Source organism: Triticum urartu, chromosome 5 (genome assembly GCF_003073215.2).
Source record: "Triticum urartu cultivar G1812 chromosome 5, Tu2.1, whole genome shotgun sequence".
NCBI classification, from domain to species: Eukaryota; Viridiplantae; Streptophyta; class Magnoliopsida; order Poales; family Poaceae; genus Triticum; species Triticum urartu.
This window is the reverse complement of record NC_053026.1, coordinates 644,032,185-644,048,854: the sequence shown is the minus strand read 5'-3', so window position 1 is coordinate 644,048,854 and position 16,670 is coordinate 644,032,185. Positions and strand designations below refer to the sequence as shown.

The 16,670-nt window shown below is 45.6% G+C and overlaps 3 protein-coding genes across 4 annotated transcripts; 2 read left to right on the top strand and 1 right to left on the bottom strand.

Annotated features, from left to right (window-relative positions):
- The first annotated feature begins 421 nt into the window (after positions 1-421).
- Positions 422-4,941, top strand: LOC125511550 (F-box protein At4g00755-like). Its single transcript, XM_048676952.1, has 5 exons — positions 422-760; positions 883-1,299; positions 2,453-2,631; positions 3,627-3,745; positions 4,226-4,941. Exons 1-5 carry the CDS (start codon positions 613-615, stop codon positions 4,719-4,721), a joined length of 1,359 nt encoding a protein of 452 aa, XP_048532909.1. The 5' UTR covers positions 422-612; the 3' UTR covers positions 4,722-4,941.
- A 2,814-nt stretch (positions 4,942-7,755) lies between these two features.
- LOC125511548 (26S proteasome non-ATPase regulatory subunit 11 homolog) lies at positions 7,756-10,365 on the top strand. Its single transcript, XM_048676949.1, has 2 exons — positions 7,756-7,929; positions 8,831-10,365. Exon 2 carries the CDS (start codon positions 8,845-8,847, stop codon positions 10,123-10,125), a length of 1,281 nt encoding a protein of 426 aa, XP_048532906.1. The 5' UTR covers positions 7,756-7,929; positions 8,831-8,844; the 3' UTR covers positions 10,126-10,365.
- Positions 10,366-10,616: 251 nt separating this feature from the next.
- Positions 10,617-13,465, bottom strand: LOC125511549 (dihydrodipicolinate reductase-like protein CRR1, chloroplastic). Of its 2 annotated transcripts, XM_048676951.1 has the most exons (10): positions 13,134-13,463; positions 12,900-13,022; positions 12,731-12,805; positions 12,566-12,631; positions 12,098-12,193; positions 11,895-12,011; positions 11,565-11,657; positions 11,309-11,410; positions 11,154-11,240; positions 10,617-11,076 (listed from the first exon to the last, which is right to left on the bottom strand). In XM_048676951.1, exons 1-10 carry the CDS (start codon positions 13,362-13,364, stop codon positions 11,044-11,046), a joined length of 1,023 nt encoding a protein of 340 aa, XP_048532908.1. In that variant the 5' UTR covers positions 13,365-13,463; the 3' UTR covers positions 10,617-11,043. The 2 variants fall into 2 exon arrangements, with proteins under 2 accessions (XP_048532908.1, XP_048532907.1); XM_048676950.1 differs by having other exon boundaries at positions 12,566-12,805; positions 13,134-13,465.
- Between the last annotated feature and the right edge of the window lie 3,205 nt (positions 13,466-16,670).

Here is a 16,670-nt window from a genome sequence, read left to right as displayed (position 1 = left end):
TAGTATAAGCACTTGCGAAAAACTGAGTCAACATATCATCTTTAAGATTTATACACGCATCATCGAAAATCCTGAAATAAATTTAGAAAAATACGAGTGTGGAACGGAACTGGGCCGTGGCGAAAATGCGCGAGCGGCGGCATCTTTCCCCCACCGAGCGCGCGGAGAGACGGATAGATACACGCACGCCAAGGGCGCGGCGCGGGCTGCCCGGGCCGAACGGAAACGGCAAAGGAGGCGGAGACGGGGCGCGGACCCGGCGGACGGACAGGCACGAGCACATCGCGGGCGCGGCGCCGTGCCCGGGACCGCCCGCCAATTCGGCGTACACGTGGCGTGCGGACCGGCGGGCGCAGCCGGACACGACACACACGCACACGCGACGCGCCGCAGCAAAAGGCGCGGGGCCCTCGCCCTCCCTCCCCCGCAAAACCACCAAAAAAAACCAGCGGCCGCCTGCCCCTCCCCCTCCGCAGACACACAGGCGAGGCGAGCGAGCAACGGACGGAAGCAAACGCAAAGGGGGAGGGAGGGAGGTCGGACGCGCCCCGCCGGTTTCCGTCTCTCCGTTCATCCCGCTCGCCGTCGTCGGGCGGCGGCACCACCACCACCATGGCCATGTCCAAGCCGCAGCAGGGCGACCCCGCCGGCTTCCTCGACCTCGTCGGCCCGGACCTCTCCGCCTGCGTCTTCGCCCGCCTCCAAGACCCCGCCGACCTCGCCCGCGCCGCCACCGTCTCCCGCCCCTGGCGCAGATTCGGTTCGTTTCCTTTCCCTCCCCGCCCCTCCCCGCACTCTCGCCGTACATACATACTTCCCTTGCTAGAAATGGATGGATGGATAGATGAAAACCTCGCCCTTTCTTCTTCCTCCTGCGCGCAGTCGAGGGGAACGGCTTCCTCAAGAAGGTGTGCGTCCGCAAGTTCCCGGAGCTGGCCGTCCTCACGGCCGCGGTGGAGGTGCGCAGATCGCCCGACCCCGCCCCCGCCCCCGGGCCCATCGGCGGCGGCGGCGGCGCCGAGGCCAACGAGCACAGGATCTACTCCCACCTCTACGGCGCGCTCGTCGCCGCCAGCCCCCCCGTCGTCTGCATCCTGCACTGCGTCGGCGCCTCCAGCACCGACAACTTCCCCGACGAGACCATCGACAACACCCTCGAGCCGCAGGACCGCGTCAACAACCGCTTCTCCTACTGGTCCAGCGCCGGACAGGACGACCCCGACGTCCCCGAGACGCTCACCTACAGGCTCGTCTCCGACATCTGCGTCGTCGATGAGATCAGGATACAGCCCTTCAAAGGTAGTCTCTTCTCTTCTTATATATAAACAACTACTCCCTCCGTAAACTAATATAAGAGCATTTAGATCACTACTTTAGTAATCTAAACGCTCTTATATTAGTTTACAGAGGGAGTACTACATAAGGTGACTGACATCTGAAATTCGCCGTCAGGTTAATATTGCGGCATCAGTCATTTCATTTCTGTGTGTGCTTATGCTGTCGGATGCTTTCCGGCAGTGAATCGGACCATTTCGTCGTGCCGGGTTCTTTCCGACAGTGAATCAGACTGTTTGTTGTGTCGGATTCTTTCGGACCGTGGATCCGACCATTTCGTTGTGACGGGTTCTTTCCGACAGTGAATCGGACCGTTTCGTTGTGTTGGATTCTTTCGGACCTTGAATCCGACCATTTCGTTGTGTCGGGTTCTTTCCGACACTGAATCGGACTGTTTCGTTGTGTCGGATTCTTTCCGACCGCGAATCTGAACGATTTGTCGTTGGCAATAAATAACCCGTTGATGGTTGTTTCGTAAAGAACAAATCGATCCAACGGGTCATCTAGGTCGACACTTGCCGACAAATGAGTCCGTGCCGTTATCGAAGGCGTGAAATTTTAGGTTTGAAACTTTGCATAACTCTACATCCAAAACGACACGTGTAAAGGGGATTTTAGAAAAGACTAGCAATCTTGTTCCGCAAGTTGGCGCAGCTACAGGATCTGGTGAGGATAATTAGGCAATTGGCAGAGAATGATAAGGAATATAGGCATTGATGTCAATAGGATTCTGAAAGTCGACGGATCTAGTTTCATGGAAATTATGGGGTGGCCAAACCAGGGATATACAGTTTTCAGATCTGCCTATAAATGGAACAGTATATTTAAGTGTAGAAAACTTCTTAGCTAGCCAGACCAATCTACCCAATGACATTACGTGGATCGGTGACTAAGTGGTTTACCTATTATAGTCTTAGGTAGAGCTAAATTAGGTTAAAAGAAGGAGGTCCATAACGCCACGTAAATTGAAGGCTATATTTGGTTAATACTCCCAGGTGGTTGAGCAATTTGCAAAGTAATGTATTTTGTTAAACATATGATATTGTAAATTTTCTCCCTTGGTTATATTTATCTTGTCGGATGATTGATTACATTGCTTTTTGTTTCAAATTGCCAGCTTTCTTTCAGATTGGGCATCCTATATACTCTTCAAAGATGGTGCGGTTCCGGATGGGCCATTGCAAACTTCCTCGTCCATCAGAGTCATTTATCACAGATGATGATGATAACCAAGCAGTAATTGCTGATGAAAACTACATCTGGACTTACACCTCGCCTGAGTTCCTTATGTTACAGGTGATTTTGTACCTTCTCTCTTGTTGACCTATCTACAGATTAGCAAATTGACGAATTCTATTATTAAACTATTTATAGCCATTCCGCGGCCACGATCAATTTCTTTAAGTGGAAGATATTATTGACTTCATTTCATAAATACTGGTCATATCTTACCAAAAACAAATGATGAACTACTTTCGCATTTTGCGCCTGCACACTTTCCCTCAATATTTCTGTAGCTTCACATCAACCCAATCACATTAACATTTTTTAACCTACACCAACCACACAATCATGAGGGGCATGAAGCTCTCAAAAAAGATTGCCTAAATGGCTAAATAGACACACATTGTTAAAAATGCCAAGTACTGTGAAACCGAGAAAGCTACAACCTGCATCCTGGTGTAAATAGCAAAATGTGTATGGTCTCAGAGCCCAATTTTGAAAATGGTTTTGTTTCACAATTTCAATTGAATTTATTATTGCTTGAGAGATCATTCATGTAACCGTCTTGCAAGCTATATTGGGGCAAGCAGATTGAGGAAGAAGGCAAGGAGGAGAGATTACTGTACTAAAGCAAAGGATCTGCTGATTAGTTCAGTTCAGACATGGTAACTGCAGAGCGCAGCAGTTGCACCTTCCAGACCATAATAGGAATTGGCAGAATTAGGAAGGGTCAATTATATGTAGAATCCAAGCTAACTCATAGTGCTTTGGATGCTACATTTGAGATAATAAAAGTGTCCTTTATCGAAAAATATGTACTCCCTCTGTTCCCTAATATAAGACCTTTTAGCTTTTTCTTGATTCGTATGTATCTAGACACATTTTAATCCCTAATGTAAAACCAGTTAAGGACCGGCCTGGTACCCAATATCAAGCATGGTTTTTTTTCCCCAGCTGGATGCATTTTTTGCGTTATGCTATCAGGGATATTGTATTGAAAAAGTAAATCAACATGCTGTATTGATGTTGCAATGAACTTACTGATGCCATCTAATTTGGTTTTACAGGAAAATAAACTGCAGACGTTTAAACTCCCGCACCCAGCCCTGTGCATTGGTGGTGTAGTAAAGATTGAGCTGCTGGGAAGAGTGCAGAAACAAGCAACAGATGATAGGTATTACATATGGTAAGTTGAAAATGATATTATGCAAAGAATATGGCATGGTTATTCAAATTTGGAGATTAGATGTAATTCCAGTACTGTCAGGCTGGGTCAAGGCAAGTTTTGGCTTGTCCAAACATTGGCCAGCCAAATTTTGGCTGCCAACCAAGAATGTCAGACTTATTGTTGTTCAGTGCCACCTTAAACAATGAAATTGTGCACCTCGCAGCCTTATTTTTGCTAAATGATGATTACCATGCAGTTTGTCCTTGCACTTGGTTCTTTTCCGCATATAAACTTTTTGTGGAGCTTGTGCAGCATTTGTTGCCTGAACATAAACACATGCAAATTCCCAATGGTGTATATCTTATGACATGCTATCCTGACACCCTGAAGTAGAGTTTGCTCTAAATATATATGTATGTTCTTGTAACATTTTCTTCGGTATGTAGTATGTACATCCACAACTGCTTACTGACCTATCTCCATTTTACCTGTTCACAGCGTCTGCCATGCTCAAGTGGTCGGGCGTTCGCTCTCACCAGTGTTCATGGTCGACATCAACGACTCGGCTGGCTACTCCATCCTCAAGCACCTGCCAGAGGCCAAGAACCTCAGCGTGGAGGAAGTGATGCAGGACAGCGCTAGTGACTCGCAGGAGTGGAAGGACGCTCTGGCCAGCTACAGGGAGACGGGGCATCTGGCCACCGCCCTCATGAACGTGCTCCACGAGGGGGCCGCGCACCCCGCGCAAGACGCGCAAGGAGATGCGCCGCACTTCCCGCATGGAGCGGCGCTGCTGCAAGAAATCCAAGCAATGCAGGGAGATGCGAACCTCATGCAGCAGCTGCAGGTGGATGCACAGCTCCTGTATTTACTGCAGGACGGTGTGCTGCAACTGCAGGACGATGTGCTGCAAGATGAAGATGGTCTACAGGCCATGGACGAAGATGATGATGCGGACGGCGGCGGCGTGTCGGACAACGACCCCTTCGCCTAGGCACTCCATTGCTGGCTGGGGTTGCCGCGGCTGATGCAAAGAGAGTGAGAGAGACCGTTCGTTTGTTGTTGTGAACTAGTGGACCTGTGAACCCTTGTATGAACTAGCCTGGGGTGTATAGTTGAGAGTATACAGACAGCTGTTGTGAACTTGTTGTGGTCGTGAGTGGGTACAGACAGGGTTTAAAGAGTTTGAAGTCATGGTTTGCGACTTTGGTTAATCTTGGGAGTGCTGATATGCTGTGGTCCGTTCTGTGTTCTTGGTTTGTTGTTTCGTCCATGATGCTGCATCCGTGTGATGGACAAGGCAAGGGCGATGGAACCTGTTACTCCGGCGAACTAGCTGGGTGGTTGCCGGTGGCAGTCGTCGACCAAGTTAACATGGTATAATTGCACGCTTATACTTAATCCTCCTTGACCAACCTCTCATGACGAAGGAAATATCTAGTGCTAGCACTAATTGAAATTGTTGTTTCTTAACAGAGACAAAAGGCCTGCCTCATTCATTAACCAGAAAAAGATTACATACTTATAGGGATTACTCTCGCGGCATGATGGTGCTCAAGTATCTAGCCCCTGTGGTGCCCAAAGCTTGGCCTCATCCTGAATATGCATAAGAACGTAGAAAGGTTCTGTCCCTTTCTTCGTGAAAACTCCAGCCCGTCTCTCGTTGCAAATGACTCAATAGACAATCATAGTGAGAGAAGCCATGGCCATCCGGTTTGCGGTATTGGGTCTCAGACACGATGGTCCACCAACTCTTGGCAATGCAACCGACCACTCATCGATTCATTTCTAGAGCCCCTAATCCGAGCCAATCCTTGACCATTCTCCAAATGCCGAAAGTGAACCGACATTTTAGAACAGATGGGGGGGGGGGGGTGGTCTTGTTGGCCATCTTGTAAAGGGCACAAAAGCCATAATTTGTCCATCCCCTCTTTTCTAATCTATATGTCGTCCAAATCTTGTTTTGAATGCCAACCACAAGAAGAATTTGACCTTGGGAAGCCCCAGACCTTCCAAACGGTTTCGCTCATGGTGGTCGACGTGGAACCCGAGAATTGGATCTTGTAAGCTAAAAGTTGTTGTGTGCTCTCTATTCACCTCAAACTTCTAAGAGATGGCACCTTGTATATATGTGTGGAGTTGAAGTTGCTCAAGGAAAACCCAAAAGTCCATGAACTTAGCTATATGGTCCACATAGAGTGCCATGGAAGGTGCACCCAAGCGTTGTCACGCATGGCATCCCGCAACGTCCACCTCTTGCGCTTGGAGGCCGCGAAGATGAGGGGAGTGATATCCTTTGGTTTTTTCTCTCGCAACCATGACGCTTCCCAAACTAGTTGAATTTGTGACAGCTAAAAACTAACACTAAAATTTGGCAACATCGATATGATGATTATATCGTACCATAACATTTCAAATATATGCTCAACTTTCACATGAACAAACAAAAAAGATGAATTCTATTGTGAACGATACCTCATGAAAAGATCTTTTGTTAATAGGGAACTCAGCTACTATTCACAAGATGATTCATTTTTGTTCCTTACAACTATAGATCGAGTTTGAGTTTGATTTCTTGTGTTTAGATTTGTACACATTGTATCGCCGTTGTAACAAAAGAAAAACGTGTTTTCATTTTTTTTATTAAATCCGATAGTGTGATGGTGCCACATGTAAAGGCGTAACATCACTATACACTCTTACATTGTAAGTGCTAAATCCACACGTCAATTCTTTTATGGGCGTGGCCAACTCTTATCTAGAAGAGCTGACATCACTATACACATAACTAAGTATCATCTGATCGCAATGTTATTTTTGCAGGTTATCGATGCATATTTAACTGCAATGACGCCCTGGAAGCCGAACTACATGCTCTAATGCAAGGAATGACCCTGTCTATTCAACATAGTGAGGAGCCTGTCATTGTCCAATCCGACTCATCGGAAGCACTGATGGGAATGAAGGGGGATAGCCTTCTGTATTCCGCTTATGGACACTTGGTAGCTGAGATTCAGCATCTTATGGGTGAACGAGAGTTTATTCCTTTGAAAGTTAAACATGAACAAAATAGGGTAGCAGATCGATTGACTTTGTATAGTCGTACGGAGAACACTACTGCCGTATGGCTAGGTAGAGGTCCACCTTGTGTGAAGGAACTTTTGCCTCTTGATTGTAACCTTGTGGTCTTAGAATAAATCTCTTTTACCCTTGCAAAAAAAAGTATCATCTGACTCGTGCACTACTTGATTTCAAGTGAAGATTCGTGTGTATTTTTTTATTTGATTAACTGAATGTATATGAGACTTTGCTAATTCTCATCTAGCATGAATAGAAAATCTTTTCTTAAGAACTTCTCAGTGCTTTCACATAGATTTTTTTTAAGAAAGATGACCCAAGTTCCTCTTCACGCCTACATAAGCTAAACACAGAGTCTGAAGGCTCTAGTTTGGTTTAATTTAATATAGTCTTTTATATCCAAAATCAATCTATTCAATATGTTTGATCTGCAGGTTAATATGATGATGAGACTTTTAAAATAACCGAACTTTAAGATTCATGTAAATTTTTAGTGGGTGTATCAGAGCAAAACTGTCAATTTAAAACATTGCAATTTATATGTGCCCTAGATTCATATTCAAAATCCATGTATACAAAGTTCAAAAAAAAAATTCACCTATACAGGACGTTCTCTCCGCTGCCGCCAAACCTTTCCTTCTCTTCTTCCTCTCCCGGCTTTTCCTCCGACTCCTTCGGTTCCTCACTGGTCACCCCCACCCCTGCTCTCAACTTCTCAAGTCTGAACCCTCCGCTTCGCTTCACGCCCGCGTGTCCTCCGATTTGCAGGCTGATATGGCGATAGCCTTTTTAAGTAACCAAACTTTAAGACTCATGTAAATTTTTAGTGTGTATACCAGAGCAAAACTGTTAATTTTAAACCTTGCAATTTATATGTGCCCTAGATTCATATTCAAAATTCATTTATACAAAGTTCAAAAAATAAAAATAAATCCATCTAACAGAACGTTCTCTCGGCCGCCGCGGCGCCGCCGAACCTTTCCTTCTCTTCTTCCTCTCCCGACTCTTCCCGACTCCTTCGGTTCCTCACCGGTCACCCCCACCCCTCAGGTCTGAAACCCTCTCGCGCCGCCGCCGTCGCCGTCCCCGTCCTCCCTCTCGTCGCGCCTCCGCCGGCCTTTCAGGTACGGCCCCCCTGCCGTCCGCCGATTAGCTAAGCCCCGCTGGTGCCTCCCCGATTTTAGGATGCGCGCGGCCATCTAGATCCGCCGATGGGGCGGTCCCGACGGCAACCGATCTGCCGACGTTGGTGCTCCGCGAAAACCCGCTGCTGGGTCGAGCTAGCGCGTTCTGGAAGCCTGTCGAGTTTGTCAGCGTAGAGAGAACTGGATCTTGCTGAGGGCAGCGCGGTTTCCCCCATGCCCTTCTGGCAGTTTATCCCGGGGCTAGGGTTCTTCTGGTCATGGCAATTAGGCTTCAGGAGCTCTTGTTGCGGCCTAGCCTGGCGAAGGGCAATTGTCGATTCTACTGCCGATTTGTTGGACACCGGTGTAGCACAGCGTTTCACCGATTTAGTTCATGTTCAGAGAAACTGATACGTCTAGCTGAATTGAACACCATATCTGTTTTGATTTATGCCAACTTAGCACCCCGGATGATTCCTTGTACAGTATGGTGCTGGGACGCTGTTGAGACGCACTTATAGCACTCTAGGTGTTGTCCTGTAAATCTGAATAATAATGCTTATATCATCAACGATGACTCAGGACACTAGTAGCCACTTTGTACTGAAGATTTTTGTACGACGTGTGTGTTTCCTGGCATGTCATGGTATATGTTGGGTTCATTTGTCGTGGTCAGCTACTCCAGATAGTGTAATTGGAAGTTAGAACTAACTTGGTTAGTGTTGCTAAAGTAAACGGCATCTCTAGTGGTTGTGGTTTCATGCACACCCTTGTGTTCTTCATCTGTTAATTGGAGGCGCCGTGGAGAAAATTCATGAGTTCACTTAGCACCATGTATTGGCGTGTGTTACTTTGATATTCTGTAACGCTTCGTAACTTGGCATTTGTTTTTTGTTCGCAGTTTAGGGTGGGATCATGTCTTCTGCAATGGAGTCATCGTACCTTCCTGCTACTACTGAGTCAATTGAAAAAGCTCAGGAGGCTAAGGATGCTTCAGAGTCAATTTCAATCCTTTACCGTGTGATCCAAGACCCGTCTTCATCTGCAGATGCACTGAGAATAAAAGAGCTTGCGATTACCAACCTTACAAACTACCTCACTAAAGAGAACCGTGCTGAGGATCTGCGTAATCTCTTGACCCAGCTGAGGCCATTTTTCTCACTGATTCCCAAGGCCAAGACTGCAAAAATTGTCCGTGGAATCATTGATGCCGTCGCCAAGATTCCTGGAACATCTGATCTTCAGATCTCGCTCTGCAAGGAGATGGTGGAATGGACGCGTGCAGAGAAACGTACGTTCCTCAGGCAGCGTGTGGAGGCAAGGTTAGCGGCCCTTCTTTTGGAGAATCAAGAGTACACTGAAGCCCTGACCCTCCTTACTGGACTTATCAAGGAAGTCAGGAGACTTGATGACAAGTTGCTTCTTGTGGACATTGACCTTTTGGAAAGCAAACTCCACTTCTCTCTGAGAAACCTGCCTAAGGCCAAAGCTTCACTGACCGCTGCAAGAACAGCGGCGAATGCCATTTATGTTCCACCAGCTCAGCAGGGCACTATTGATCTGCAGAGTGGAATCCTTCATGCGGAAGAGAAGGACTACAAAACTGCTTACAGCTACTTCTTTGAAGCATTCGAGGCTTTCAACGCACTGGACGACCCAAGAGCTATCTTCAGCTTGAAGTACATGCTCTTGTGCAAGATAATGGTCAACCATGCTGACGATGTTGCTGGAATAATCTCATCTAAGGCCAGCCTGAAGTATGTGGGTCCTGATGTTGATGCTATGAAAGCCGTAGCGGATGCCTACTCTAAGAGATCTCTCAAGTACTTTGAAACTGCCCTTCGTGATTACAAAGCCCAGCTTGAGGAGGACCCTATTGTCCACAGGCATCTTTCATCTCTGTATGATACCCTTCTGGAGCAGAACCTCTGCAGGTTGATTGAGCCCTACTCGAGGGTAGAGATTGAGCATGTTGCTCAGATGATTGAATTGCCAGTTGACCATGTGGAGAAGAAGCTGTCACAAATGATCCTTGACAAGAAATTTGCTGGTACTCTAGATCAAGGTGCTGGTTGCCTCATTATCTTTGAGGAGATGAAAACAGAGGCCATCTTCCCTGCCACACTCGAAACTATTTCAAACGTTGGGAAGGTTGTGGACAGTCTTTACATGAGGTCTGCGAAGATCATGGCTTGAACACTAGTACCCACATGATAGTTTATCTGTTGGCTATGGTTTCATCTTTTAAAAGTTATATTAGTGTCTTTCAAGACATTTAATCCTGTCAGTTTGACACTTTAATCTGCAATGTTGGGTTTTTTAGTTAAAAAAATCTACCTTGCTATGATTGGCGTGTACCTTGAAAACTAGATGGTTCAAGATGAACCATGTTATGCTGCCGTGACATTCTTTTGTGATAATTTTCCATTAGCTTTTTTTTTGGCCTGTGTATTGCTGAATATACAATGCTGAGAGGTTGTATGGCTTTTCTTTGGCATCGGCGGTAAATATGTCGAATTTGTGCATGGATTGTCCTGGGATTCTCATCTGCGCTGAGGATATATCCTGCACTGTTGATGCTGCTATGAATATTTGGACTGATGTTTGTAGTTACAAGGCTCCTGTGTGATTTCTTCATGCCCTGTCGGCAGTGATTTCTGTCTAGCAATCCTGTAGTGCTTTCAGAGTTGTAGACGAAACCAAGTTAAAAGGGTGCACTAGAGTTCCAAAAAAAAGTTGGTACACTGGAAAGGACCCGCATCATAGCGTGACTGGTATCATTTATCTCTATGAGTATGCTTCTGAAAAAGCCTCTAACAGTATAGTAAGCCACCAGATATACACATGAGGGCTTGTCATCAGCTTGCTTATTGTCTAGAGCTCTTATCAGAAGTGTCATCTTATGCATGGAGCCATTCTTTTCGAAACTCTGCATCGTGTTCTTAGGTCTCGGATCCGCCTTGTCGTTGGCACTTATCTGATTATGAGCCAAGGAATTGATTTAATCCTATTTATCTCTTATGGTGAACAGCTGGAAGATCAAAAACTGTAGTTCTCTTCCTCGAAAAAATGACCCCTAGTCCTCATGATATGTGAATGTGAGTTGATCATTTCCTACAAGAACTTCTCCAGACCATAAATCAAGTTCTGCAATAAGATGTGATCTTTTCAGTGAATAAGACATTGTCTCAAGTACACCACATGAAAAGTGCAGTGCCAGTTACCTTCAGGCGTATCACCTTCCGTATTGCCAGAATTAGTCCTGGCATTAGGCTCTGGACGTCTGTAACATCATGCTTCAAGGTGTAAACCTGAAAATAATGGTACTGTAGTCAGTTCATCCAAAGTTCAGTCAAAAGTATTATTTGGGCTTATGTACCTCTCCGGGGCCAGACAAAACGACCGACGTGCTCGAAGCAAGCCCTGGAAGAACCATGCTGTGCACACGCACCCCATCTTCTCCAAGTACCTGACCTCTCGCCTTTTCAACACTAGCCAGTTAGTTTGTGGAACATATCATTTGCAGTTTTCAAGTTTATAATTTGGAATAAAGTGACATATCAGTGCTCCTGCCAATGTTACTTCTAAAAATTTACGCCGAAAGGAAAATTTTCGAATGTTTGTGTAGCACTTACTGGATTATCGGAATCCATATCTTGTCTGTTGTATATCTGACCAAGATCAGATATGTTGTTCGCAATCTGTATTGCATCTGGCGATGGCAAGTCCTGTCAGTGCCAAACATCAGTCTAGCAATCTGCACATTGCTAATAGCACATCTACACAAAATTATTTATTTTCCCGATGGGTACTGTAAACGTTTTCCTTGGGCTTTTCCCCTCTTGCTTGTGATTGCAAGGCGGTAAAATATTAGCTGCACCTAATGTTCTGTGATGCAAATGATTGGAAGACATCCATATATCATACTGAATGCAGAGGGTTAACTTGTTGGGAGTGCTTCATACCGATGGGTTAGGTCTTGATTCCACTATCTCGACGTTGTTGTAGTGGAATGAGGCCTGGATTGCAGCTTGTTGAAGGAGTACCGAGCCAATCGACAGCGTTGGTGCGACCAAGCAACCCTGATCATGGACTCAACATAAGGTTGCATGTTTGAATATTCTGATCATGATGGATTTTAGAAACGATCGAGCAGTAGTAGCCTTACCATGCTTGCCTTGTCGCAGAATGCTGACAGCTCAGTTACTGTATCCATCTCGATTTTCGGAACGTATACGACACTGCTTAAGCCAAATGCTGCTGCCTGCGTGTAAACCATTTTTGGGTGGTCAGTAGTGTATTAGGTTTCACATCTCAAGTGCTGATGGAGATGTTACATAGTCTGAGGCATCCATCTAAGATTCATTAACCTGAACAATCTAAGCATCCACTATGTTCTGCAATCTAATTTAAATTCGATAAATATAGATCTTATTGTGTATCTTCCTTACAGTACTACAAAGTAACTGAACAACGTATGAATTTACTAGTTCTGAAGTGCGATCATCGTCCCGGTTTCTGAAATGCGTTCTTGAGATGATATTATTAGTTTCGGTTTGCTACTCCCTGAATCTGCATTTGCAATTCTGGATGAATGCGGATGCAGCTCGTATATTCTTGACATTGGATAATGTACCTGCTTGACATTGTCATAGACGGATGAAGGTTCACTGAAGTCAACAACCACACCAGTTGCTCTTGTCTGAAAAGAGCAGAATCTGCCTGCGGTCAGCGAAACGCGCACCCGAAAAGGAAGCACATGATGAGTCAACATTCCACAGGTGAAGATGCTAATCGATACCTGTGCTATGGAGCCGAGAACCATGGTGAGATCATTGAGCACCGGGATCTCCAGGGCTTCGTCCATGCCACTTAACTGAAGAAACAACACGAAGCACTCACAAACTGAAACAGAGCAAAAAACAGAGGCAGAGCACACGGGAACGAGTGGTGAGCAAGCAAGCACGCACCTCTCCTGCATCCATCCCGATGCACTGGGTGTCAATGGCGCCCGCGAGCTCCATCCCCCTCGCCCTGCTCACCGCCGCGATCGCCGCCCTCCCCATCTCCTTAGTGGCGCCGACGATGACCACCTGAATCAATTCCCAACGTACGTCGCCAGGGGAACAGCAGGGCGTCAGACATGACATTCCAAGCAGCTTAATGACCCCCTTAATCAATTCCATGACATGTGGTAGCAGTACCTTGATTGTGCTCTGCGACGGCGGCGCCTGCGCGGATGCGGCGGAGCAGGAGACACTCGCCGCGGCGCTTCTCCTCCCGGCGACGACCTTACTGGTGCGGTGGTGGTGGTGGACGGAGTGGCGCCATGACGACGAACCAGGCGTGCCGATGCCGACGCCGTCTTTGCAGGGGGTCGTGGAGTAGGGGAGGAGGTTCAGGAAGCAGCGCCCTCCCATGGCCCCGTGGTTCATGCTCCTGTGAGCTATCCTATCTTGTTGCCAAAGCTGGAAACGCCCATAGTGAGTGAGTGAGTGGCTTGGGACGAGTGATCACTTGGGTTGGGTAGCAGCAGCTCACACAGTCACGCTGCACTCTTTAAATCTTAATTGATCTGAATAGTTCTCTTCTGTTTGGAAAATTGAAAGCAAGCAAAGTTCTGGAAATAGGAACCTATCAGTTTCCTCAGATCAGAACATCAAATAAAAAAACACTAAAAGATGAGGAGAGCAAGAGGGACACTGGGATACGGTTATGTTTTTCAAAAACAATTGCATGTGTGTGCCACGACTCAGGAGTCAGGACACATGATAGAGTCGAACTAATGAGGCCCTTCTCATCGCCCACAAATTGCAGCGGAGTCCTCTCCATAGAACCTTACAAGTTACAACTTAGAAGATGTGTACAGATGTGTCTTAATTCGAGAATCATGAGTTGATTCATGGAATGAAATATTCAAAATTTTTGTTTTGTTTTCAAAAGGTTGGATATTCATAATTTACAATGCAGAGTATATGTTCCGGGGATCTGCAAATCAGGTTGATGCATGCAACGAAATATTTGCAAGGGTATTGGCTCGATTTTATTACGATTTACGAGGGAATTAGTAACTTCTTCCACCAGTGATTTTTTATAAATTTTCAAATAAGTAATGTACAGAAGAAACTAAACAGAACAAAAAAAGAACATGCTATACATCTAAAACAGAGAAGGCACCAGGAGTGCCTAGAAAGGGCCTCAAGTCAAACTGTGCATATCTCTTCTTTTTTTGCCTTGAAATGAAAGTAAGCCAGTGAAGCTCCTCCTTATACTTTCGCCTGCATGACGTCATTACTGGTGTTCCAAACAGCCCATAGAACTAGAGCGAAAATCTCCAAGAAAAAAAGGTACTTGGAGGTAAGATTTGAGTGATAGATTCTTTGGATCAGGGTAGGCTAGATCATCCGGTAAACCTACCTTCTGCTTGTCCAGACGAGGAACTCCCGGTGCCGGCCATGGTGACGGTGGCCGGTGATGGCAGAGAGTGGATGGCGGCAGTGGTGGAACTTCCCGTGAGCACCGCGCTAACCCTAGATCGGTAGGGAATATCGGTGGGTTTTGTGACAGCGGTGAACCTCGTATCGCGTGCCCCGGCCCCCACCTCTATTAATATAGCGTGGGTCACAGGGGCCCATCAACCATAGTGGGTTGAGCGCCCCCGATCAGGGCGCGGATCTAAGGGCCCGGTGGGCCGTTGGGCCCATGCGGTGGAGATCAACCTAACATTCTCCCCCTTGATCTCAGCTTTACTTTTAACCTTATACTTTCTAATTTATCTGTTTCATCACATATTGGTACATAGAGCATGTTTCATCGTCACAACTTAATTGCCGATAGAATCATACAACTACAACATACGTTTTGTTCAGAAATAAATTCTGTTCCTTTTGGGCCTATCCAGGAATTATAAGGCTTTCCCTTAAACCCATGCCGGCTAAGTGTTCCTTGAACACATTGGGTGGTAAGACTTTCGTTAGCGGATCCGCAAGCATATGCTTTGTCCTTATATGCTCGAGACTTATAGTTTGATCCTGGATTTTATCTTTCACAACATAATACCTTATCTCTATTGTTTTGGCAGCATTACTCGACTTGTTGTTGTGAGCGTAAAATACTGCGGGTTGGTTGTCGCAGTACATCTTTAGTGGTTTGTGAATACAATCTACCACTTTCAAGTCGGGTACAAATTTCTTTAGCCATATCGCCTGCCCCGTGGCTTCGAAGCATGCTATGAATTCTGCATACATCGTGGATGATGCAACTATCGACTGTTTGGAGCTTTTCCACGAAATAGCTCCCCCAGCGAGAGTGAAGACGTATCCTGACGTGGATTTTCTATCATCTCTGTCCCCCGCAAAATCTGCGTCTGAATACCCTTTTATCTCTAGGGAATCACTTCTCCTGTATATTAGCATGTAGTCCTTCGTGCCTTGTGCATAACGCAATGCTTTCTTTACCATCTTCTAGTGCTCCATGCCTGGATTCTCTTGATATCTACCGAGTACCCCGGTGATAAAAGCTAAGTCAGGGCGAGTGCACACTTGTGCATACTGTAAGCTGCCAACTGCCGAAGCATATGGTACTGCTTTCATTTGATCGATCTCGTACTGGTTCTTGGGACATTGGAATTTCCCAAAATTATCGCCCTTGACTATAGGAGCAGGTGTGGCTTTACTCGCATGCATATTATACCTTTTAAGAACCTTTTCTAAATATGCTTTCTGCGATAGTCCTAAGACTCCATTGTTCCTATCTCAGTGAATTTCTATGCCCAAAACATATGATGCTTCACCAAGATCTGTTATGTCAAAATTTGAGGATAAGTATTTCTTTGTTTCTTGTAGTAGACTAACATCACTAGTAGCAAGCAGGATATCATCCACATACAAGATTAGGAAAATATATTTCCCATTTTAAAACTTTGCATAAATGCAATTATCCTCAATGTTTTCTTTAAATCCAAAACTTTTAATCGTTTGATTAAACTTTAGATACCACTGCCGAGAGGCTTGTCTTAATCCATAAATGGATTTCTTCAGGCGGCATCCCATATTTTCCTTGCCTTCCATGATAAAACCCTTGGGTTGTTTCATGTAGACCTTTTCTTTTAAATCACCATTCAGAAATGCCATCTTAACATCCATTTGATGTAACTCTAAATCAAAATGAGCAACTAATGCCATTATGATTCTGAAGGAATCCTTACATGAGACTGGAGAAAATGTCTCATTGTAACCTATCCCTTCTCTTTGTGTAAATCCTTTTGCCACGAGTCGTGCTTTATATTTTTCTATATTCCCTTTAGAGTCATACTTAATTTTGTAGACCCATTTACAGCCTACTGTTTTGGCTCCTTTAGGAATTTCCTCTAAGTCCCAAACATCTTTGGAACTCATCGATTTCATCTCGTCTTCCATTGCCTTCATCCACTTCGATGAATGAGAGCTTCTCATGGCTTCTTCATATGAGGTGGGATCTTTTTCCATATGAATCATTTCTGTGTTATAAACTTTAAAGTCAGCAGAAATAGCTGACTTTCTTGGTCTTGTAGACCTTCTAAGGGCCTCAGTTTCTGGCACATTCTGTGCCTCAACTTCTGGCACTTCTTCTAAAATTTGCTGTTGCACCTCCCTTTCATGCTCAACAACAGGTTCAATCGGCTCCTGACGGACAGGTTTCGGGTCTACTCCCATAGTTGTCATGGGTGGAGTTGCAACTGGTAGTGAGAAAAATGGCTCCTG

Excerpts from the sequence above, each read along its gene's own strand:
- LOC125511550 (XM_048676952.1), top strand. The coding sequence starts at position 613 with ATGGCCATGTCCAAGCCGCAGCAGGGCGACCCCGCCGGCTTCCTCGAC. Across the intron at positions 761-882 it reads CCGCCCCTGGCGCAGATTCG|TCGAGGGGAACGGCTTCCTC; the intron begins GTTCGTTTCCTT and ends TCCTGCGCGCAG. Across the intron at positions 3,746-4,225 it reads GATGATAGGTATTACATATG|CGTCTGCCATGCTCAAGTGG; the intron begins GTAAGTTGAAAA and ends ACCTGTTCACAG.
- LOC125511548 (XM_048676949.1), top strand. The coding sequence starts at position 8,845 with ATGTCTTCTGCAATGGAGTCATCGTACCTTCCTGCTACTACTGAGTCA.
- LOC125511549 (XM_048676950.1), bottom strand. The coding sequence starts at position 13,364 with ATGAACCACGGGGCCATGGGAGGGCGCTGCTTCCTGAACCTCCTCCCC. Across the intron at positions 12,194-12,565 it reads TCTATGACAATGTCAAGCAG|GCAGCAGCATTTGGCTTAAG; the intron begins GTACATTATCCA and ends GTTTACACGCAG. Across the intron at positions 11,411-11,564 it reads ATATGGATTCCGATAATCCA|GCGAGAGGTCAGGTACTTGG; the intron begins GTAAGTGCTACA and ends AGTGTTGAAAAG.